General features: G+C 42.4%; 1 protein-coding gene across 1 annotated transcript in view; it reads right to left on the minus strand.

Annotated features, from left to right (window-relative positions):
- LOC131592245 (plexin-C1-like) overlaps positions 1-15,940 on the minus strand; it is a 70,015-nt gene extending 54,075 nt beyond the window's left edge. The window contains exons 1-4 of the mRNA XM_058863639.1: positions 15,127-15,940; positions 5,817-5,939; positions 4,355-4,489; positions 2,235-2,335 (exon numbers count right to left, since the gene is read on the minus strand). Coding sequence (XP_058719622.1) covers positions 2,235-2,335; positions 4,355-4,489; positions 5,817-5,939; positions 15,127-15,840 — 1,073 coding nt within the window. The 5' untranslated portion in view covers positions 15,841-15,940. The remainder of the gene's footprint in view (positions 1-2,234; positions 2,336-4,354; positions 4,490-5,816; positions 5,940-15,126) is intronic.
- Between the last annotated feature and the right edge of the window lie 2,112 nt (positions 15,941-18,052).

Genomic DNA, 18,052 nt, shown 5'->3' on the forward strand with positions numbered 1-18,052 from the left:
GCTATAACTAATTGGTTTGAATGATGGCAAGTGAAAAGGAGAATTAATATATTTGTCCCTATAGAAGAAAGAGTAGAAATAGGAACAGTAGAAACATTTTGTTTCATTTTGTTTTCACCTGCAATGAGATGCACACATTTTTTCATTAAAGGACTGGATTTTAATTCACACTGTCCTTAAAATGAAGCACTAACATTGCTAGTAAATTTTATGTAAAACTGGAGTGTGTGTTTTATTTTACAGGAAAATTATTTCCTTGTAAAAGCAGAAAACATATCACTGATCTCAAAATTATTACGGAATATATTGCTTTAGTGGACACATATGGACTTGGACTAAAATACTGGCTAAAAATGTCTTCTCCTAAACTTTCACTCAGAGGTGTCTCTTCACAAAGCCAAATATTTAATGACATTAAGTATTTAACAGTAAAAAATTATGTGGGTGTTGAACAGGACTCATACTACTTCATTTTTTCTCCAAAAGAGTACATTATTTCTGTTTCAATCAAATGGAAAGTTTTGGTGATTCCCCTCATAAGCAGGGGATTTACTGAGTAATAAGAGTTATTCACAATCTCTTTATAAGGTAATTAAAAGACTGAAAATCTTAGCACTGTAACATACACAGTTTCTACAAGGGAGCAAAAGAGAGTTTGAAGAAAACATATTACAGAATAAATACCTACTCTCTTCCAATAACTACCTTTGCAAACACAAAGTGGCAGATCTTCAGCAAAATCACGCTAACACAAAATGGGCAAAAAACTAAAATGAGTTAGTATTAACCTTCTAAAAGAGACTACTAGTGGAATTCCTCAAAAATCCTTCTTATAGGCACTTTAAGATTTTAATCAGTGGCAAATTAGCATAAAAGAAGATTTACACTGTTGACATCTGCTGATGATACAGAGTAGGGAATGTTAACATGCAAAGGAAGATAAGAATATCACACAGGAAAACTTGGATTACCTTGAAGTGGAATGACATTTCAAAGCATAAAGCACAAGAACATGTACCTACACCAATAAAAATCTCACAACCCATATGTGTTATAGACTGGAAACTCATCCGTTGGAAACACAACAAAGAAAGAAAAGGACCTGGGGGCATTATTTGATCATGGATGATTGTGGCCCATCAATGTGATGCTGTCATGAAAAAGACGTTTGTGATCCCAGAACACACTAAGGCACTTCCTGGACAGACTGATTAAACAATATTAAGCAAGACACAGCTGAAATCTCCTCTGGAACACTTTGAGAGTCCTGGCCATCCTTATCTTAAAAGGATGCATAAATTTCACTGAAGGATTACTGGAGTGGAGGTAAGAAAGGAGTGTCTCATGTAAGAGGACCTTAGTGAAGTTCCCTGTTTAAGCACACCAAAATGAAAGGAGAGAGAGAGAGATAGAGAGAGAGAGACTGCTTTCACAAAAACAGGTAAGAGGTAAGAAGAGCTAAGTGTGAGGGAGTGGGGGTGGGGAACTTATTTAGGCAAAGGTGATGTGAGCACCAGAGCAAATAACTAAAACCTGTCCATAAACATACACATGATGAAAATGAGCAGACATACTTTTACCAGCAAAAACTGAGACTGCCAGGAAGCAGCTGCACAACCAGGGCAGGAAGGACAAAAAGCCTATCTAAATTTAGGATGGTACTTTGCAAGTTTTTAGTTTTACATTATGTGGTTGCTTGCAATTGCTAAGATTAGGTCTGACGACCCAGGAATTTCTGCAGTCCAGACCTCAGATGCTGAAATTAATTATTCAAATGTGGGAATGAAGTATTTAGAAAGAAAATCTCCTTTTGCCTAAACCGAAGTCAGTGGCTCCAAAAAAAGGAAATATCAGTACTGAAGACAACTAAGCACTTTTCTTGTTCTCACATACAACATGCTCTCAGCTATTAAAAAGTTTCAAGAACAAGTATACAATTTTATTTCTCAATCTGGAAAACAAAAGTATCTCTTCTAACAGCAAAATTATTTATTATTCTCTGCCCAACATATATTTCATGGGTAGATCTCAAAAATCTGAGGGTTACATAGCCATTCAAAAGCACTGATTTCCCTTTCACATGACAAGAAAGTGTCTCACATTTATGGCTATGACTGATTCCACAAAAAATCAGTAGATACAATCTCGATGTTGAATAGCCCCAAGCCAGTCAAAATGTACACTGACTAATAATGCTCTCCTTTTATATGACAGTCTAAAATATTAAAAGATACCTTCGATTGAAAGAACACCACCCACAGTAGGGGTCCTTTGCAGATAAGCATTCTTGCTCAGAAGCAAATCTACCGCAATTTGCAACTGGTATTCTTCTCACCTGAAAGCAAAGAATGCAGTAACACATTGAATTAATACAGCCTCCATAAACAGGGAATTTGAAGATTACCATTAAGAATCTGACAGCAACCAAGCACAATCCCTCTGGGGAAGTCTCCTTATGGATTCCCCTCTGCCAGAAGACCTTTGGATAGAAATATGCAGCCTATTTCGCACACACTGTATTTTGCCATCAGATAATGAAACACCTCTGACAGTAACAATTTGGTTCTACTACTCAAAGGCCAGCATGGGCAGATTAATGCAAGAAAGACTGATCAGCAGAGTGAATTATACGTAATAATAGAAAGGAGGTATATTTTACAAATAATGCTCTGCTTAGCAGAACACCATTTTCCTCTCCTCAGAATGGAGATATTTAAATGATTGATGAAGGTGCATCCAAAAATGCATGCGCATAACAAAATGCATCTGTGTTTGCATCACCATGTCAGGTTACTGCATGTGCACACTAGAACAAACGCATGCAACTGCTTAGCATGCATGAAAATGCCATTTCAGTAAGTAAATGTAGATAATTGTGGCTATATTGTATGTATCTATACTTGTACATTCAGCTTGAATATCCTAGCCAGCCATTTTCAGAAAAGGAAAGGAAAAAGAAAAAGAGAAAGCTGATTACAAATACTGAATACAGATACAAATAATGCGATTAATAACAATGTGAATTAATGGTCTTAGTAAGAAAAACTAATTCAAACCATATATTACAAATTTGCAAGAATTAGAAGTTCCTATATTTTGTCAACAGAAACAAGAATACACTGCTTCCTGCAAAATTATATTTATTGTTTTTCCATCCATATATTATAAATTTCAATTTATATGAAGGTGTGAGGGATAATCAATTCAGAAGCCAGTCATAATTCTATATTATTACCAAGTTAAAGAAGACAATGTAGAAGCCTTATTTCAGCTCCAAGAGATGATCAGAGAAGTGCATTTATTCCTTGAAGCTGTTGTTCCTTTGTAACGATTTGGTCTTTTACCAAAGCCAAAGAAAATTCAAGTCTTACTTTGAATATCTATATATACTTTTGACTGAGATTTCAATTCCTTCTATATTTGTGATAGATGTTTTATATCAGTTAGGGGTTCTCCTACCAATTTACCTCCACTCTGTAACAGCAGGCTAAAACACTATGTTCACTGCCAGAAAAGTGATTTTATTGTAAGTGATGGTAATTAAGTGCTGGGTGAAATCCTGTTCAGCTAAGATGGACAGCAAGCCCTTAAGCTTTCAATGCCATCTTTCCCACTGCTGGGGAGACAAAGGGATTTTCTGATTGCTGCTCAGTAGCCCTGCTGCAAGATGTGCTAAACAACTGCACCAGCTCCTGGGAGCCGCTCGCTGCTTGACGTGCAGCTCCAACACATTTGCTCACGTGCAGCAGCTCTCAGCCACTGCTGAACTCCTTGGCCTCACTATGCACACACATTGCTCACTTGTCCTTTTGCTTTATTCTTTTTAAGTCTATGCCTGACTGAAGACAATGGGAGTTTTATCAGTGATTACAGCTTTATCACTGACTTCATCAGAATTAAGGCTTCAAAGCCATCTTTCAAATTAAGAGATTTCTCCACTTTCAATTGACTGGCAAACCCTGACCTACCAACATCTGGATTGCTCTGTCTCCAGAGTGTACAAGTTTTTTTTGCTGTCTCTAAGTTTGACTCTGCATCATCTGCATTTTCCTGCCTCCAGGAAAAACAGAAACAAACACCCTCTTGGCAGAATGGCACAAAATAAGCATGGAATTAAGGGCATTACTGGATTATACCAACACTGGGCAGCACCATGACAGCAAAAGCTCTTCCAAGTTCTGCAGGAGTGCAGCCCAAACTTAGACAACATAGCCAGATATTAGATGTAAAGTTGGTTATTGCAGGTTGCATATTAAAAGTCTAACTCTGACACAAACCAATGCTTCACTTATAAAGTGGTAGAAATCCTTAAAGCAGTAGTTTATATGAATTTATTATTAAGTATTGTACTTACCTTATTGGCAGAGGACAGATAGATGTAGTTGCTATTCACTGGATCAAGTCGCAGTTTGGGGAAAATGGAAGTTTCTTCCTCAATTTCATATAAAACTTCTGGGCAATTAGATTTCATATCTTCATTAAGAATAGCCTAAAACATGTGTAATTAAATTATTCCCATGTTCTTTTATTGATCAGTCAACATGTTAAACAAAAGTCTAATTTCAGTTACATCAAAGCTTCTGAGGTGAATTACGGTGCTATCATTCAATTCACCTACTGCACTGGTTCTCACACTGGAGAAGAATGAAGGAAAGGACCATAGGAACAGAATTTCAACAAAATCCATGCCAGACACATTTAGCACTGAATTTGGCACTGGTTTAGCATATGAAACATGCCTTCCACCAAGTCTGTTACTGATTGATTCAGAAACTGAATGTGGAAGAAATGCCAATATCCCAAAATCACAACCTTTTACTCCTTTCAATGGAGAAGAAAGTATTAGCCTTCAGAAAACAAACTAACATTCAGACATCCATAAAGTAAAAAGAAACTTACACAAATTTCTTTGTGGCTTCTCTAAATATACAACTGTGATGATATTTCTTTTTCTTACCTTGACCAACTCTACTGTTTTCCACCACCCTTCACACAGAATTCAAGGGAACTAGAGACCCCAGAAACTAAATTTAGCAAGTCAGTAAGCACACCAACACTTGTTTTTCATGGCTAAAGAAGGGAGATGGGTTCACTGTCTCCACTGTGTTAAGCAGACATGGAAGACTTCAAGTTCATTTTTCATTATCAAAAGCAAAATGAAATCAAATGGACAAAGCTTTTCAAGGTCTCTACTCTATTTCTCTCCAAATGTCTGCTTAATAAAGAATGAGAGTCATCCTTTGCAGTGTGGACAGGATATGCACATTCTTGCAAAACCCTGAAAAAATTAAAGCATAAAAGACATTTGACTGGATGGTTGAAATGTTTGATAATGAGGTAAGATGACTTTCAAGCAATGGATTTAAGTTAGCGTAGGTCAACTATTCAGAAGCTAAGGTAAAATGAATCTTGACTTTTCTCTCTAATGGGCAGATTTTCATATCACACAGGCAAACAAACACACAAACAAACAAACACACTTCCAAAATTTAACAATATTTAATACTTCTACTGAAAAATCAAAGCAAGGAGGGAAACAAGGTAAAATAACTGAGAACTCCACAGTCTGTAAATTAATACTGTGGGCATTAGTGTTTTAATGAAATGTTTACTTGAATTTTAGCAGGGTACATAACTGTTTTTGAAAGTTATCTTGCTCTCCAAAAGACCATACAGCAGTTATTTCACAAACAAAAAATCCAGAGATTCAGGGGATCATATTTGTTTATAATACACTGAATAAACCAGGAAATATTTACCCACTTGAACACAGCAGCAGCTGGTGGAGAAGGGAAGAACTGCCACACTCAGCTTACCTTCAGTAACTGTCCATCATCTGTTCCCAAAAAGAGAACTATACGATTCAAAACAACTGTGCCATAAACAGCCACTAATCCAGAGTGAATCAAGGTAGGTAATTTCTTGATTGATCGTGCCTCCTAAAAATCAGATATAAGAAAAACATATTAAAAAATCACTCACCTATACTCCAAAACTTTGAGGAAAAGAAGAATCATTGGAAAGATTCTCAGAGAACCCAACTTTAGACAAGACTTTAAGTAACATTTCAATTCTGGCACAGTTTCAGAGCAACACATTATTGGAAAATACACACGAAACTAATTTTTCATATATGACAACTGGTCATATCTGTAACAAATATTATATCTGCTGCAGTTAAGTCACTGACTTCAGTGGGATGCAGACTCAGCATAGCAGCAGTAAGTTACTTTGCGTTAGGATTTCTCTTTTTTGGGACACAAGTCCTGGGGTTATTCTGAATTTCCAGTTTTTCTCAATGAAGCCATGTTTTGCTATCACCTGAAGGCTAGATACACTCAGCAACCACTTTCAAAGGTATGCAAATATTCTGGAGAAAGTAGACACTTCAAACAAACTGTCTGTGTGTATAAAAATGCAAACCTTCATCTTCCTTGACAGCAGAAGAAGTACAGACTTGTGTATTACATAAACATAAAAATGAGATAAAGCAATATAAAGCTCATGTCATGGAGAACATAAATGCAGCAGTGTAAGCTTTAAAATCAACACATTACCCTCAATTCTCCATCCCACCTGGAGGAAATCAAGTGGCAAACATATGTAAGCAGCTCACAAAAAAAACCATCATGCAGGAAATCCCTGTATCTTGTGGAATGAAAAACCAAGCCAAATAACTCTGATTGTAGATGATTGAGTGTTGAAAGGAAATCTATATGTGTGAAAATAGGACCATTTACCAGGAGAACTCCCTAGAAGCCCATGTGTCTCCTTAGTAAGCAGCAACTCAGGTTTGAAGTCCTCTAATTGCTCCAAGTCAATCTCTGTGGTACATTGCCAAAGGTGTGATCCCACCTGCTCTCCAAAGGGGTCCAACCCCAGCCAACCTTTACTTCACCCTCCCTGTATAATGCTTTCCAGTCAGCTTACTTAAGGCAAGATGTGCCTAGAAAATGCTCTGTAAATCTACCTACCTACATCTTCGTTTGAGTCATGCTCCTCATCACATGAACATGTGGCTGCACATACACCAGTGCCGGCACAAAGGAGTGGCAGGCATGGAGAGGTAGGAGACAAGAGCTCAAGTAAGACCAAGAACAAGCCCTGTAGGTTAGCTTACAAAATCCAGAATTTCAACCTCAAGGATGGATTCCTAACCCTACAGGAACCCTCTGAGTGCAAGAGCCTATTTCACTTTAATGCACAAAACAAAGTGTGGAATGGACCATCAAAACTGACATTTAGAAGAAAGGTGAAGGCATTTGTTAAAGTTATGAAGCAAATCCCTAACACGGTAATGGCTGAATTCAACTCTCTTGCATGCTATGATGCTGGCTTAACCCCCAAAAGTCTTTCCACTAGAAATATTTTTTTTTCCTGAACTGCAATCCTAAGTCAATTAAAATGTTCTTCAGTCATCTGAATCATTTTAATTAGCTTGAAAGAACAGCCACTTAGAATAAAAGAAGACTTGATTAACTTTCATATTTAAAGTCGCTATTTCTTTTTTCATGCAGCAGGAAGACACAAGGAAGTGTCATGCACTTGCACAGAACTTCAGTAAAACTCATTTGGCCATGAGAATCCAGTGCCCTGGAGGTCTGTGTTAGATAGGGAAGTGGGGCAGAATGTGATTGCAAGCATTTTAAGGTGGAAAAAGTTAACTCACTTTATTTATAGATCAGAAGGTAACAAACTCCAGAACTATTGCACGCAATGAGTCTTCACTCGGGTCAGTGAGTGGAGCTTCCACACTTTCATTTCTACCAAAATTAGGAAGTTTTTCTGCAGTGCATCATGTAGTAGTGTAAGAGAGACAAACTACCCTGGGTTCCTTGCAGACTCTGTACAAGATCACAGAAAAGAGAACTCACCCGGTTTCTGAAAAGCTTTGCTGCCAGATTTTATTTTGACCCACATACTAATAAAGTAACCAGTGTCATATCAGTGCATCCTCCTCATCTGACTGAAGAACCAATACTGACAAGTGTGGAAGTCTCCTCCCCTCCCTCTGCTTGCTAGAGGGAGGGTCAACACGACATTGAGCTAATACAGATAAGAACAAGGGAAATTCAGATGGTGGACAGCCACAAAAAAAAAAAGCCTTCTCCTTTTTGCAACCTATTTCTCCAGTTTTCCCATTTCCTCCAGGGTGCAGCTGCTGCTTTCACCCCTCTGTCTCCCCTTTTCCACACCCATTTATTGTTTTAACAAGACCTTTTACCTCTTTCTACTGTGACTAATGGGGTTACAGCACTGTAGAGCCTTCCCAAGCTGCTCCTTTCACAGCTAAATCCATTCTTAAAAATGCACTTACAGCCTAAACTTCCATTATACTTGAAGAGTTATTCATCTCCATGGTCATCTGTTTGCCTATCCTGTAACATTTTCAGGCGCATACAAAAGCAAGAAAAGCAAAAGGAAAGATAATACCACTCTGTAAGACCTCCCCTTTTTTAATTCTTCAGTTCCATCCTCTGTTATATTCTGTAGTCTCTCTACAATCTATAGTTGTTTGGTTATTGGCATGGAAGGTATTTATACTAGTTTTCTATTTGGCACTTCATTTTCAGATGTATCTCCATATGACTCCAGTTGTAGCAACCATATTCACACTTCTGTCTTGATTTCCTCCTGATTATTTTACATTGTGTGCCTCAGAGGAAAGGGCAGCATTTTTAGCTCATGCAGCACTCATCATATGCAGCTGTCCAGAACGTAAAAGTAAAGGGTTTGAGCATCCGAGTGAAAGAACAGATGCAGCTATATGAAAGGACATAGGATTTGTAAATAACATATAGCAATAGTCAACACTGAAACAATAGATGCTTTTCCTATGGGGAAAGAACTTTTGGAACCTCATTCTTCTTTCTTAACTTCACCATCCTTTAACCACCTTCATAAGTATTTACTATATCAGAGGTAACAAATATTGGGGCATGCAGTGAGCCTTTATTAGGGCTAAGGGATCAGGAGATGAACCATTCCAAAATTTTATTTCCAGGAAGGTTTTTGATTTGTGCATTGCCCAGCAGTGTTAGGTGGACAAGCCTGTCCATCCTGCAGCCTGCAAAAAATCAAGGATGACCAGAAATCAGAGTCTTCAGTGAGACCTTGCAGAGGCAAATCCTGAGGCTCATGATGCAAGGGAGGAAGAATAGTCAGAGGTTATGGTTGAGTGAGATGCTGATAGAGACTCCTGAGATGGGGAAGCTAGAAACTTGTGATTTCTTGCAGCAGCAGAAATAGTCCTACTCTGCCCTCAGATCTAAGTTCACAGAAGTGGTAAAGTGTCCTAATAACCAGTGAGGGAGAACAAGCTCCATCAAGGAAGGCTTCGAAACCAACTGAGCTTGAACAGCATATTAGCAGAGAGCAAAAGGAAGTGGTGGGTGACCGTGAGGGATGAGGGCACACACTTGCTAAACAGTCATGTTGTAACAACAGGCTGGGGCTTTTTTTAGGGGACCTTACCCATTGCAGAAAGACTGTAGTAATTTTCCATTACTTGGACCACTAATCATTCAGTGGGATCCCCTGAGAGTCAGCTTTGAAGGGAAATAGAGCTCAAATAAGCTGGCAGGTCTTTCAGGACAATCTTTGTCAAGCACAAAACTCAGGAAAAAAAGCAGACACATCACGAGATGGCCTCTAGCTAAATAGGGAAGTCATGATTGAACTACACTGCAGAACAACATCACAAATGAAGAGGAAGCAGGACTAAGGAGGAAGTCTCTGGACACACAGGAATGGTGGAAATGAGCCTGGAAAATCCAAGCTCACCTAGTTTTGTAATTGGCAAGGTATGATATGGACAACAAGAAGAGCTTCCACTACCACATGGGCGATAAAAGAATTAACAATAAAATGCACAGCAGCTGCTGAATAGCTCAGGAGATTTACTGACAGTTGATGCAGACATGGCTCTGGACTTCACCAGTACCATGTTGTGGTCCTTTGTACACACAGAGCTCAAGGAGGAGAGAAACTATGAGTACTGGGAGAGGATTAAGCCAGAGATCTCTTAAGAAATCTCAGCTTTTACAAGTTTTAGGGAAGACAGATGGAAGAAGAAGATCTCTAGGAAGATGCTGAGAGACTGATGAAGCTGAAAAGTTATTCTCTCCTGTTTCAAAAGGTGTAGAGATCAGGTAAAGTCTCCAACTGAATAAAGACAAATACTGCACCGATATTAAAAAAAAAAACAAGATTTTTTTTTCAGGGAACTACACATTAGTTGGTCTCACTTTTTTCCCTGGGACAATCATGGAGAAAATCCTCTTTGAAACCATCTCTGGACACAAGAAGATGAACATGGTGACTGAGAAAAGCCAGCATAAATTTGCCAAGGATAAATCATGCCTGACCAATCTGAAGTACTTATAAGACTTGTAGGTGTGGTGCTTAGGGACATGGTTTTGTGGTGGATGATCTTACAGGTCTTTTCCAAAACTGGGTTGCTTCAGCCTACAGAAGAGACAATTTCAGAGAGACCAATAAAACAAAGCCAGGCTCTTAGCCCAAGTGTATGTAAGGTAACAAAAGATAATGACACAAATTGAAACTCTGCAGGTTTCTAGTGAACAGGAGATGAAAAAGCATCACTGTGAGGGCAATCAAGCAGAACAGGTTGTCCAGAGAGGTTGTGCAGTCCCCAGCCCTGGAGTGTGAGAGTTGACAAGTCTTCAGTGGTTTACTTCCTACACTAAACAGGGATGAACTGAAAAGTCATTGTAACAAGACAGAAATATTCACTTCAAAAACATTAACTCTAGAAACCCATCAAACATTAGATGCAACACTAGCAGTCTGTAATACTCAGGAGATTGACTTTACTACTATAAAATTAATTACCGGATCAATTTTGATACAAAATTATATTTACAAGTCTGTAATTCTTTCCTTAAATAAAAGACCATGAATCACTCTGGAATGAGTTACCACACAAATTCAAATGTCGTTCCTGCAAATTAAAGGCCGTAATTAAACTGCTGTGACTCTGTTGACTTCAAAATCTCATTTCAGTAGAGCTTACACCAGCTAGGATTTGTGTTAAGATTCCAAACTATGTTTGATATATTAAGGGACATATACTAACCCTCATATATATCAACCACTGAAAAATGAAAAAGTTCAAAGATCAGACTGTTACAAGTCTTTACTTGCATTAAGTAATCGATGAAAATCCAACCAAGATGGCTTATCTTTTAGTAACTATCACAACTACTTAGCCTTTTCATATAATTGAATAAACACCTTGATATAAACTACAGCAATTCTCTTTCTTACAAATATATGCCTCACAGTTTTTTTGGGATTTTCTACCTGAAAAATTGTGAATCCTTGAATCTTCCTGAATCCTTTTAATGCAATTTTTTTAATGACAAAACCAATTCCCAGATTTGTCATTATCATGCTTAGGCAATATTGTACATTTGTCTCCTGTTGATGTTCTCCAATTGGAACACTTTTCCTACTCATCTACTTGGCTGTGACTCACAACTTCCTGGCTTGTCTGTGAGAGACCTGAGATCCTTTTAGGTCCTGCTCTGTCACAGAACAACAGAAGAAAAGCCATTCTTAAAGTCCACTAGCTCCCACAGCAAGTTTGTGACAAATTCCAACATTCCTCCTGTGTTTGTAACTACCCAGTCAGGTTTCTGAAAAGAAGTTGAGACTTGACAAATTCCCATTTACTAACTAAGGAAATTGTGAAGAAGATGCACTTATGTATATGTAGGCTATGCTAGTGAGTCCAGTAACACACACACCCTGATAGTGCATGTAAGCAGATATATTCAAAAGTAAGAGATGTGTGGATCAAATAAAAACAAAAAAGCTGAATATAAAACTGTAAAATGTTCAGAGCAGTTTAATCTAAAATACCATTTGCCTCTTGCTAGATAGGGATCCTGTCTCTGGGAATCAAGTGGTGCCAATGTCCTGAATAAACACATCCAAGTAGGACAATCTTTGTGCACTCTACTGCACAAAACAAAAATGGGCTTGCCTACTTCTCATATGGAGAAATTCCACAGAATTTGTAGCAGCCACATACATTTTGATAAAGTTGGTCAGCAAGGATCTTAAAAATTACTAGTTTCTAATAGCAGACTCTAATCCAGCATTAAAACTTAATGCAAATGAGAACCCTGGCCTAAAGGGCAAAGCGAAACTAAAGAGATTACACACCTACAGTGAGTTCCAACAGGATGCAGAGCAATTTGGTTCCAATCCAGTGAAGTACCCGAGTACATGCTTTACTTTAAATGCATGGGCATGAAGATGATGAAAATACTTATATATGCCTAATGTTGAATATGTCATTAAGTGCTTTACTGGGTTAGGGCCAGAAAGCTCAGTACCTTACAGAAATGAGTTCAAAGTACACCATTTAGCAATGGCATAACAGGGAATTCAGGACCACAAATACCCTGGGCTAAGCTCTTCTTGCAGTGTCCTGTTGAGAAATGCAATGTGAGTGGGGAGGGGTAAGAGGATGTCTTGTCTAAAGGTAATCAGAATAATAACAGAAATCTAAAGGATGACAAGATCAGAAAGAAAACGAACTGCCACTAATCCTTAAGGCATATGCTTACTATAAGTTGTATTCCTGCAGTGAAAAAACTCCCTGTATTTACAATTCCTACATAAGCTGATAGTCCGTGTCTGGGATCCACATACCTCATCACATCACACCTGAGCTCCTGCATTCAAGTGTACCCAGCGGAGAAGACTAAGACCCACAGCACCGTCCAACTCCCTTCTGGCCAGAGCCACTGCTAGGGTTTCACACACTGCTGCAAGCTGTACACTGATGGACATGCCACACTCCACCTTCCTGTCAGCTCTGAAGCCCATGTGTTTCTGAGTCCAAGAACAGCATATTCCACGATTGCAGGGACTCCCATACTTTGGTGAGAGACGGTAGAAGGATCTGGTCTAAAACAACCCAGAAGCAGCAACATATGGGCCTGTCATCTCCAAACTTACTCTGCAACAGCCTAGCCTAACCTTCTGTAGTATAAAAAAAAATAAAAGCTGAACTACATGCATTTATTTCTATGTTTATACACCATAAGCACATATAATTAGCTTAATAAAGAGAGCTAATTAACCATGTAATGTTATAGGTCATATTACTTCAGAGGACCCACATGTCCTGCTATCTCACAAAACATTGAAATACCACTTTTCTCTCAGTGGTAAACTGCACTTCTCATGCCAAAATATTACAATCAATAACATCATCATAGTTTGGGACATAAGGCTAAATAAGAAATCCTTTTAAAGATTGTTACAGTTGAGATTCTTCAACATTGTATCCAAATGTGATCTAAATTTCCAGGAGGGATGAGCCTCTTGGGACATGAAAGTAACACTGGAGTCACAGGAGTCTGATCTGAATTAGACCAATTATGAAACAAGTGGATCACTGATTTTTCATATTCAGGCCCTGAGAGGCAACAGGGACAGGGAATTGCCCTGTCTGCAGAAATATGTGCCTCACTTTACCTTCATCACGTTACTCTACGAGATCCATGAGGTTTTTCTGAAATTTCTTGCATGAGATTTTGTAAAGTGTTCAGAAGGGATCTACTGCCCAGGGAACTTTCATCTTCTGTTTTGTTTAGTAGGCTCAGAAAGCACCTTCACTAAGAAACTTCACAAGTAATTAGGAACAAACTATACAAACTAAAATTCCAACAAGCGAATAGGTATTTTGGGATCAGAATGAGACTTGAAATTCATTCAGGAGGTTTGCCTTGTGGGAGCACAGAAATCACAGAGTAAACAGTAAGCTAGCACTGGAAATCAAAGGATTGGCTCTGGCTCCATAGTGAGTTTCACTATTTACTTCAGCACAGTTGTCTCACCCACATATGGGGTTCTCATTCACAACCACGTCCTCGAACACTGGCAATAGTCTCACAGCTTAGTAGGGAGATGAGCAGACTGAATCACACGTGCCCTCTGGTAGTCTGTTTGGAAAAATCTCAGCACTGCACTCCACTGTGAGCTAGATTTGGAAAGGCAAGGAGTGACAGCACTTCTTTCAAGGAATTTCGAAGAAACTCCTATTGTAACACCTCAAGGATTCAGAAGTTTATCTGCAAAGACCCCGGATGGTGTGGGAACTGCAAAAGGCTTAGGGTTTGCTATATGATCCCCTATGGCTCTCCTTGATACTTTTCAGTGGTCCTTTTGCCACAGCTCTGGAAACTTTCTAACTTAAAAGCATGGACAGGCATTTCAAAAGCACCTTCTTCATGTGAATGACATTTTTACCTTCCTGAATATAATTTTTAGGTAATTACTACTGAGGCCAGAGCAAAGCCAGTAGCCTTGCCTGTCCCACTGTCCATGCACTCAGCTCACCCTGAAGAGGAGGAAGGAGCTGAAGAGAGTGTTACTGATGTAGGTGACATGGGGAACTCCATGGGACACCACTGTCTGTGAAAATGTAACCACTGCAACAACAAAGAGATAACACCTATTGTTGTCTGCTGCACACAAGGATTTGGGGAGGTGGCTGTGAGAGCCCTCCCAAGCAAGGCCAGTCCTGAGAGGCTTGGAAAATACTTAACACAGAACAAGCAACCACAGATAACTAGGGAGAGACAAGGATAACAGTGCACACAGCCCAGTGCACAGAGCCAGTTTGATGGGCTTTTTTTTCATTTCTGATGTAGCTGCAATGACATGAGATGTGAATGCACAGAATAAGATAGGAGATGCTTTATCTAGGCTGTATGGAAAATAAAATGAAATACGACTAATCCTAAGCTGAAAAGGACACACTGAGGGAGAAACCTAAGACTCAGGTCTCACCCAGGATGCCCTCAGGTGCTCCCTCAGATGTGTCTTTCACAACAGGTAGGTGGAAAGTATACCAAAATCTGGTAAAGGATCAGCTTTTTAGAAAGAGAACGAGCTGGAGAAATCACTAGAGCTGACCAGGGCTGATGTGCAAAGCCTGGTGCGGCTCTGAAGTTTCTCGCTAACTTCATGTGCCTCCAGGTCAGGGACACCCCGTGAGTCATGCACAGAGACACCAGCCACAACAATAACAGTGTCAACAAGGGCGTGCAGGATGAAAGCTTAGCAAACGATGCCCGGACTTACACAGCTCTTCCCGTTCATATTGAAGTGCGTGGATGCACAGGCTTGCTCCTTCATCTCCTCCATCCCAAAGATGCAGACGGCAGTGCTGTTCCACGCCTTGGCGTTGTGGCTGTGGCGGAATACACCCACCCACCAGCCCCGCTCACCCTGGCGAACAAGGCTGGAAGAAATAATGAGGCTCCTGCACCCGCAGTCCAAATAGACGTGCCCTTGCAAAGTAAGGCCACCCTCTGAAGGGCGCAGCTGGCGCAGGACAGCCATGCTGGGTGGCTCCGTGTTATTGCCCAACCTGGCCTTCAACGTGTAGTAGGGAAAGAAAAGGTGATCCCCCCACTGGAGCGCGTCAACAAAGTGCAAAGGTTCCTCCTTGCGCTTGATGATGCCCAGCTCCTCCTTGGACTTGAGGTTGACCATGCTGCGCACCGTGATGACGGTCTCCTTGTCCGACTTCGAGGGCTCGCAGTGCAGGTGGTTCGTGTCGGCGCTGGTCGAGTAGGTGGCCGCCACGGCCAGGTACCAGGCGCCGGCCTGCTGGAAGACGACGCCGGCGGTGGAGCCGTCGGGCAGGCAACTGACCACCTCGCTTTGGTTCAAGCGCTGCCGGTAGGACGGCTGCTCCCACACCTGGCAGGCGCCGCCATCCTGGGTCCAGCCGGTCAGCAGGACTCCCACCCCGCCGGCCTCCTCGTAGTACAGCAGCAGGTTGCTGCGCATGCCGGGGGGCTCCCCGCAGCCCTGCCCCGCCGTCGGCACCACGCGGAGCCGGGGCTGCAGCTCGGGCCGCAGCTCGTAGAGGCAGCTGCCGCCCGCCACCAGCACGGCGCCGCGGCTCACCTCGATGTTGTCGATGGGGGCCCCCGGCAGCTCGAAGCTCTGGGGTCCGGCGGCGCCCGCCAGCGCCGCCAGCAGGGGCAGCGCCCAGCGGAGGGCGGGCGGCGGCGCCGCCATGGGCGCGGGCTCGGCTCGGCGCCGCGGGGCGCCTCAGGCGGCGGCGGGCGGCGGGCGCTGCTGCGCCATGCTGCGCGGAGGGGCCGGGCGCGCTGCCGCCGCCGCCGCCGCTGCTCCCTGCGCCGCGGCCGGGCTGCGCGGGCGGGGAGTTCCTCTTTCGGGGCGGGGAGGAGGGGGTGCCTGCACGGGAGAGGTGGGCCGGGCTCCTCCGGGAGGGCTGCCGAGCCACCTCGCCGCCGTGCGCCGCCGCTCGCCCTCCGCCCCCCGGCCCCGCCGGCCCGCCTTGCCGCGGACGGTGGGCGGCGGCGGCGGCGCCGCGGGAGCCCTGCTCGGCCGCCGGGCTGCCGGGGGCCGGGGGCGGCCGCCTCGCAGCGGCGTGGCGGGACGCGGAGGGGAGAGAGACCCGCCTCGCCCGGCGGCGCTCAGCACCCGCTCGGGGATCCCTCCGGGCAGCGGAGCAGGGGAACCCCCCCGGGCGGGGCGGCCCCCGTGCACTCGCTCTGCCTCGCTCCCGGCCCGGCTGAAGTCCCCCGCGGGCAGCGGGCGAGCAGCGGTGAAGGTGCTAAGCGGGGACAGCCGGTGGCGCGGTCCGCCGCCGGGTGCCGGGTGTGGGCGTGGGTCTGACTCTGCTGGGCACCGGCAGCGCCCGCTGCGAGCCTGGAAACCCGTCTTGTTCCCGTTCACATGCACCGCAGAACCGCCCTGCTAAACCCCGTCAACCAGTCAGTCCCCCGATGCCGCCTTGAGCGGGAAGGTGGGGAGATCAGAGATCCCTGTTAAGATCTGTCTTGCCTGAGGTAGAACAAAGGCTCTCGGCATTCTCCGAGTCCTGCAGGGCACACAAAAAAACTCCCTTTCCAGCTGTGCTGCTGAGAGATGGACGCCAATCCATCCTGGGGACAGGATGGACCACGTTGAATGGCAACTGATTTACTTCATTTTCCATTCTGTCACTGCTGGCTGAGGTGCAACACAATGTGAAGTATAGGTATATAAGTATAGGCATGCTGAGTTCATGGTAAATTATTGTTTTGCTGAATTTTAAATAAAAAATGAAAAGCAGCAAAGATGCCTTTCAGTATTCTCTTTTGGGTGTCTCTGAAAACTCTGGGTGAGGATGGGCGTAGGGCCCATTGCCTTGCTGAAAAGAGGATGTCATGTTCAGCACTGAGATGTCATCTGACCCTTCAAGACACTGCTTTTGTCTTGAAGTAGCTTGATAGCAGGAAAAAGTGGGACTGTAAAAATTAGAACAAAAGTAACCTCTGTATGAATCAGTCAAGTGCAACAGTTTCAAGTAGGAAGTGCAACAAAGTTAACAAATTTTGATTATCTTTCTTCATTACAGTACCCAGCCACAGTTATTGTGCAAGAATTGATGGTCAGCAAAACTATTCAATAGTTTTGCAGTAAAAAGTGTCTAGGACAAATATTCCCATGAAATCCAGAGCTCTCCACAGCCCATCTGCTTATCTCTTGTATAGCGACTCCAAAACGCATCCAAAATCTGCGAAATGTAGGAGAGGATGGAAAAGAGAATCATTGCACAATTTTTCTTCTTGTCAGATGCAAAGAGATGCGCTATGTGCTAACACTGCCTGCAGCTACCCATAGAGGACTGAACTTCGACTCAACATGTAGGCAAAGTAAATTCTCATGTCCATATCACAAATAGAGGTTGTGCACAGAGATGTTGTTTACACATCTTTGCAAAAGAGGCTGAACATGTCATTCTGGAGTGCATTACACACTATCTTGCCTTCTAGTTTATTTTCAGTTCAAATATAAAACTGTTAGTGATCTTTATCTTGCTCTAAACTGATGAGGCTAAGCAGCAAAGCATATCAGCATCCTAACTGCAAGACGTGTCCTATTCTGACCACAGAACATGTCCAGCAATAGGGCATCTTCTGCAAACACCCCTCCTTTTGCAAAATCACCGAGCTGTGCATGTATTGCAGACACCTGTTTCTCACGC

Source organism: Poecile atricapillus, chromosome W, assembly GCF_030490865.1.
Source record: "Poecile atricapillus isolate bPoeAtr1 chromosome W, bPoeAtr1.hap1, whole genome shotgun sequence".
In the NCBI taxonomy this organism is placed as follows: domain Eukaryota; kingdom Metazoa; phylum Chordata; class Aves; order Passeriformes; family Paridae; genus Poecile; species Poecile atricapillus.